Source organism: Cryptomeria japonica, chromosome 9 (assembly GCF_030272615.1).
Source record: "Cryptomeria japonica chromosome 9, Sugi_1.0, whole genome shotgun sequence".
NCBI lineage: Eukaryota > Viridiplantae > Streptophyta > Pinopsida > Cupressales > Cupressaceae > Cryptomeria > Cryptomeria japonica.
In genome coordinates, this window is record NC_081413.1 from 737,402,047 (window position 1) to 737,407,885 (window position 5,839).

Below are 5,839 nucleotides of genomic sequence, written 5' to 3' on the forward strand. Positions count from 1 at the left end.
TGAAAATAGAAATACAGCCTGCTGCCTGAAATTTTGATTAAGAAATGATGCTCATGACTGTTAAAAAAATTTCATGACAAAATTATAGCACTTGAAAAACATTTTTTTTCAATTAACCCATTAAAAATTACTGAAGTGGAACAACAATGGACAAAACAAGTCTTGCATTACTAATTGATAAAAACAGAGCATTCTTGAGTACTACTTTAACAGTTTCTATGCCAAACAAAACCATTTGTGACTCTACTGTTCTCATATGAAGGACAGACAACTAAGAAATTAAGAATGCATGCATTCGTTCTCAGCAATAATCAATAATGTGAAACACTAATTTCACTAAGGCACTTGCAATAACCATGTGTTATTTCATACTCATTAACAAGCTTTGAAGATAAGCACCTAATAAGTTTTTTTGCAGTCTTAAATCTCAAAAGCTCACAAAATGAAATTAAAAATTTCATAAATTCAATTATCTGGGTTCTAACAAATCACAGGCAGATTTCTGAATCTCTTACTGTGACAGAATATAGATAGTATAGTGAAGCTTTCCTTCGTCTGGCCAGGGAATTTGGTGGCTCTCGGAGCAGAAATCGGAGCCATCTAGATATGATGTATCTCATGAACCGATTGTATGAAAGAATTGATAAAAGATTGAGAAAAGACCACCTAAACCATAAAATTGCTGCCCTTCAATTTGTCCTATGTCCTTTTGCATAAGAGATCTATGATTTATACCCACAAGAAAACCATATAATCACTTGATATATCTGTCGTCTGAAATTTTGAAAAGCAGCAATTGCACGATAGTACTATTTTTGACTGAATAGATTGACATCCATTTCGGGCATTGGAATTGATTCAGTAAATTGAGAGTCAAATCCTATGGAGTGCAATCCATACCCTGCCTGCTGCAGAGCAATACCCAAAGCTTGAACCTCTCGACTCAAATCCATGGCATAGGATCTGAGGGCTCTGTTCTCATCCTCCATCTGCATATATTGCTGTGAAGCAACATTGAACTTGTCAAGAATATGATTGTTCTCTGCCCTCAGTTGGACTATTTGGGCTCTGAGATCATCCAGGTGCTGCTCCTTCCTCATCCTTGACCTCCTTGCAGATTCTCTGTTGGACAGCATTCTCCTCTGCTTTCTCTCATCAGTAGTTGTCTGCAGCAGCTGGTGACGGTGATGTTCATCATCTGATCCCGAATAGGCTGGAGGACAAGATCCAGCAGAATTGTGGCTTGAAGAGGCTGTGGAATTGGTAGTGGATTGGTATATGGAATTTGTTGATGGGGGAGGCATTGAAGTGCTGCAACTTTCTGCTGGTTTTGGGGGTGGATTGAGAGCTACTGAAGGAGGATGAAAGTAGGTGAGGGATGATGCTGTTCTTAGTCTTGAATGGCTAGTACTGAGAACTGTATCCCTGCTCATGTTGATTCCTTTGCCACCAAATCCAGCACCAACACATACAAAAAGATAACACAACATTTACAACATGAATAAAATGAATATGGATATGATTGGCAATTGGGTGTTGCCATCTCTATCTAGTTATACAATCACACTTTAACCTTGCCCTTAATCTGGCTTATATATAGTGTTTTTCAATTGGGATGTGGATGCCAGATTGGATGTACTCACCTGTAGATTTTGCGGTCGTTCCTATTTGCATTTGGGAGGAGCCTGGCATCAGTGCAGGCATAACTGACATAGCTCTAGGCTTGTGCAATGTGAACACCCAATCTGACCTATCTCAATATCTAAATCAAACTGGACAGTTGTTTAAAATAGGTCCTATTGATTAAAAAAAGGAAAAACTCCATTCTGGCATTTTAATGAGAAATGCTTTGTTCTATTTGATTTACAACAGTGCCCCAAAATTGCTCTGGCTCAATCTGGGATATGGGATGAATCTAAAGCAAATTGTAGAGGAATTAGATGATTGCCATATATATTCACAATCTACACATTGAAATAGTTATAGAAGCCCACTGGGCAGTCCGGAGGCATAGAAGCCCATTGGGCAGTCTACTGGCAAACCAGGTATATCACAAATTAGAGAATGAAAGTCTGCGAGAGTTTATCCAAAATTTTGAAAATGGTGTTTATCCCATATTATTAACAGAAAATTGAGAGTCTTAAGGCTTAATTTGAAGTTTTTGGCCATTATTTATGGTACTAAAATAAAAGAAGGCTGTTCCCAGTGATTTAGAACAACAAACAACATTTTCGAGAGCATAGATAAAAGAGGCAGGTGTTTACAGATGGTTGGATCTCAGAGGTTTGAGTTACGTCTTGGAACTCCATACCCTAGTAGTTGTTATTGTCACATCTAGGGATGCTCCTAAACAAGATAAACTTGAATATTGAATTTAATATACCTCTTTAATGTCTTTCTATTCAATATTTTCTTTGGTGAGTTTAATATACCTCTTTAATGTCTTTCTATTCAATATTTTCTTTGGTGAGTTTAGTGTGACACAATGTATCTAACTGAAACCCTACTGGTACTTCACTTTTTTTTTATTCTGATTCAATTTATTTTGATAATAAATTACTTTAATATGATATTGATGTTTAATATAGGTTGGTTGTGTGTAATTTTTTTTAATGAATAATGATTATATTATTATTATTTTAATTGAAAAAGATTTGAATTGGGCATCTTCTAGATGCTTATAACACGGATTTTATCATTAAAGCAAGTGTCCTTTAAAAATGACTAATATATTTTCATCATGTCATTTTCATCATTCTTTTATTATTTCTTTTATCCATACTATTTATTAATTATTTAATTCATTACTTTTCTTTTTTAATTAAATAACATTTTATTTAGCTCATTGTTTTTGTTTTTTTTTCGGTAAAAGGCCGAGGCCAAGAATTTATTAATCATTTTGAATTATACACTACTCCACTCATGCGGGTGCCGGTAGGAAAGAGTGGAGGCGAGAAAACCTTCGGCCTTGCCCGGGACCATAGTCCAGCAAAACAATTATACTAGTTTTAGATTTAATACATCCTCACCCCGGGCCAGGGTGATCAGGTGGGGGGTATTTTATTTTCCTCCCCTTACAAGCCCAAAAGTATAATTTTTAACAGTCAGTTAATCATTCCTTCAGCTTCTGTCGGTTTGGCTCAGAGGTTGTTCTTTGATTGTTTATACTCTCTCCTTAATTATCCCAAATAACCTGTTTGACCTGCATTGTTATATCTCAAACACTTGGCAGATCTGTTAGTGTTATCCAATCATTTATATCATATGAAAATTCATCTGTAAAGTTAGACTCTGCCTATCATGCATTTTCCTGTGAAAACCAATCTTTTCAGATCATATAATAAAGAATTAACAAAAACGGAATAGAGATTCTAGTTACGATTAGGCTAGAGCAAGATTGACCGTTGTCCTAATCAACCAAATAATCTTTAGGCTACCAACTCTTGTTTATGCTCCTGGATTTTGTCCTTCATAAAGGATCAGACCTAGGCTACAAAAACAAGAGTAGGTGCAGGATGTTTAGGCATACCGACCCTCCTAGCCTAGTAAATTTATTAGTAGCATCATAAGCCAAATTTCATAATGTAAAGCTGTTGATCTGTTCTACAAACAGTTATTGTAGCCCTGTATAGCTCTTATTTTGATATCCCATTATTCTGATTATACCAAGATAAGAGACTATCCAGGCTACAATAAATGAAGTTAAGTCATGTCTTATAATCTGGAGTTCTTGCCGGCCACTTCTAGACTGGGCTTTTTGAATACAAGGATGTAGGAAAATAATTCAGAATCTTACCATGTTTGCAGTGTCCCAATTTACTTGGTTGATGAAGCCTTAATGCTACCAACACTGCATTTGCCTCTTCTGAGTTCTTAGCCTTCAATCCTGAACCTTATATTCCAACTACCGTTTCCAAGGGCCATTACAGCCGTGGAAATCTCAGACAAAGTGTTAGCCGATCACAAAAGGAAAGTAAGCAGATACTAAAAATGTCATTCATAAACCCTTGCTCATCTTACCATGCCATTTAGGACAACTCATAAGCGGTATGTATATACCATCCTTATGTTACTATATGTATGTGTCTATATACATGAAGATATAGGTATGCGTTTGATCAAAAAATTCAACCACATAATCTAGTAGAGTCGAAAGAGTGTATTAAGAGCTTAGCCTATTCTAATTTTAAGTCTTAACTTAGGACTGTATTTGCATACCTATTCACATATTAAACCATCTTGCAGAAATATTAGAAAGTGTTTGCCTAAATACAACCTTAGCCCATATTAACAGGAACCACTGGTTCCGCGTATACAGTGATATTTTCTGCTGCCAGATAATCCTCAAACCAATTCTCCTTTGTTGGAGGCTTCACATGCATTAACCAACATAGAAAATCCATGCTTCGCCCGATCTCTTCCTGTCGAGATCCAAAATTGTCTTCCTCCCCTAGCATTAAGATGGGGAACCTCGGTGGTGGTCTGTTATTCCTTATGAGAATGTCATAATGTCTGGGCCGAGGGATTGTGAGATTGTCATCTATATTGAAAAGAACCCTGTCTAGTTCTCCCTGAATGGATGGAATAAAGATGTTTCTGCATAAATTCCTTATATTATCTATGTTGTTGTCGAAATGCATGGCTACTGCGAGGAACATTGCAGCAATGTCACTGTTTGCCCTGGTTCTGTCATCATTCTGAAGGAAATCCTTTCCTAACACCTTCTTTACTGCATAAATGACAACTTCATGTGGAAGTAAGATAATCTCATTTAGGCATTTTTTGGAAATTTCCCCAAAAAAGGCCATTTGTCTCTTGGCACTCCCGAGTCTGATGATTGTATCCATTTTCCAGTTTGAGTTTGAGAGATATGGGATCTATGTTTTAATATAAACGCGAGCTAGGCTAAATATCAGGTTATAATCATTATTCGAAATGGCAACATGTGTTTTCGTGCCATTTTAGTTATTGATAATCCAAGTTAACTTTTTGTTAATTGTGAAGATCTAGATCATATCTAAAAATCTCTTGATGTCGTATTCTCCTTTAATGACTAGCAGATGTTCCATAGATTGAGATCAAGCTTAATTTATCATTAATTGATTCATTTGAGACGACATGCTTTGGAGGTCATATCTGTCCTATCCATCACATGTTTCAAAAATAATTTTGGATATCAATATCATTGAAACTAATGCATAATCTTCATTCTTAATTATGCTATTAAGTTTGTATAGAGGATCGAGCCTCTTGGAGAGCATCCATGTCGATCTCCATAAATTCGGCCAGTTTGGATCAATGCTTTTATATTGCTCAGCTGTAAAAAATTCTACTAGAGAGTGAGCTAGGTTATAAGGGTATAGGACCGTATATATATAAATGCATTTATATGAATATACAAGTATATAACAGTATATGTATACCCATATGTTTATGAAAATATATATCTATCTGTATATATATTTGTATGTATATAGGTATATACAAATATATATATTGAGATATATATGATTATATATATGTCAAGATATACAAGTAAACAAATATATATATATATATATATATATATATATATATATATATATATATATATATATATATATATGTATATGTATATGTAAACAAATATATATATATATATATATATATATATATGTATATATATATATGTATATATATATATGTATATATATACATATATGTATATATATATATGTATATATATACATATATGTATATATATATGTATATATATACATATATGTATATATATATATGTATATATATACATATATATCTATATATATATGTATATATTTGTTTATATATTTGGAATATA

The 5,839-nt window shown here is 34.1% G+C and overlaps 1 protein-coding gene across 1 annotated transcript; it reads right to left on the reverse strand.

The window, feature by feature from the left end:
• Nucleotides 1–435: 435 nt before the first annotated feature.
• Nucleotides 436–2,342, reverse strand: LOC131038705 (bZIP transcription factor 2). Its single transcript, XM_057971229.2, has 2 exons — nucleotides 1,644–2,342; nucleotides 436–1,441 (listed from the first exon to the last, which is right to left on the reverse strand). The coding sequence occupies exons 1-2, from the start codon at nucleotides 1,711–1,713 to the stop codon at nucleotides 810–812; spliced, it is 702 nt and encodes a 233-aa protein (XP_057827212.1). The 5' UTR covers nucleotides 1,714–2,342; the 3' UTR covers nucleotides 436–809.
• Between the last annotated feature and the right edge of the window lie 3,497 nt (nucleotides 2,343–5,839).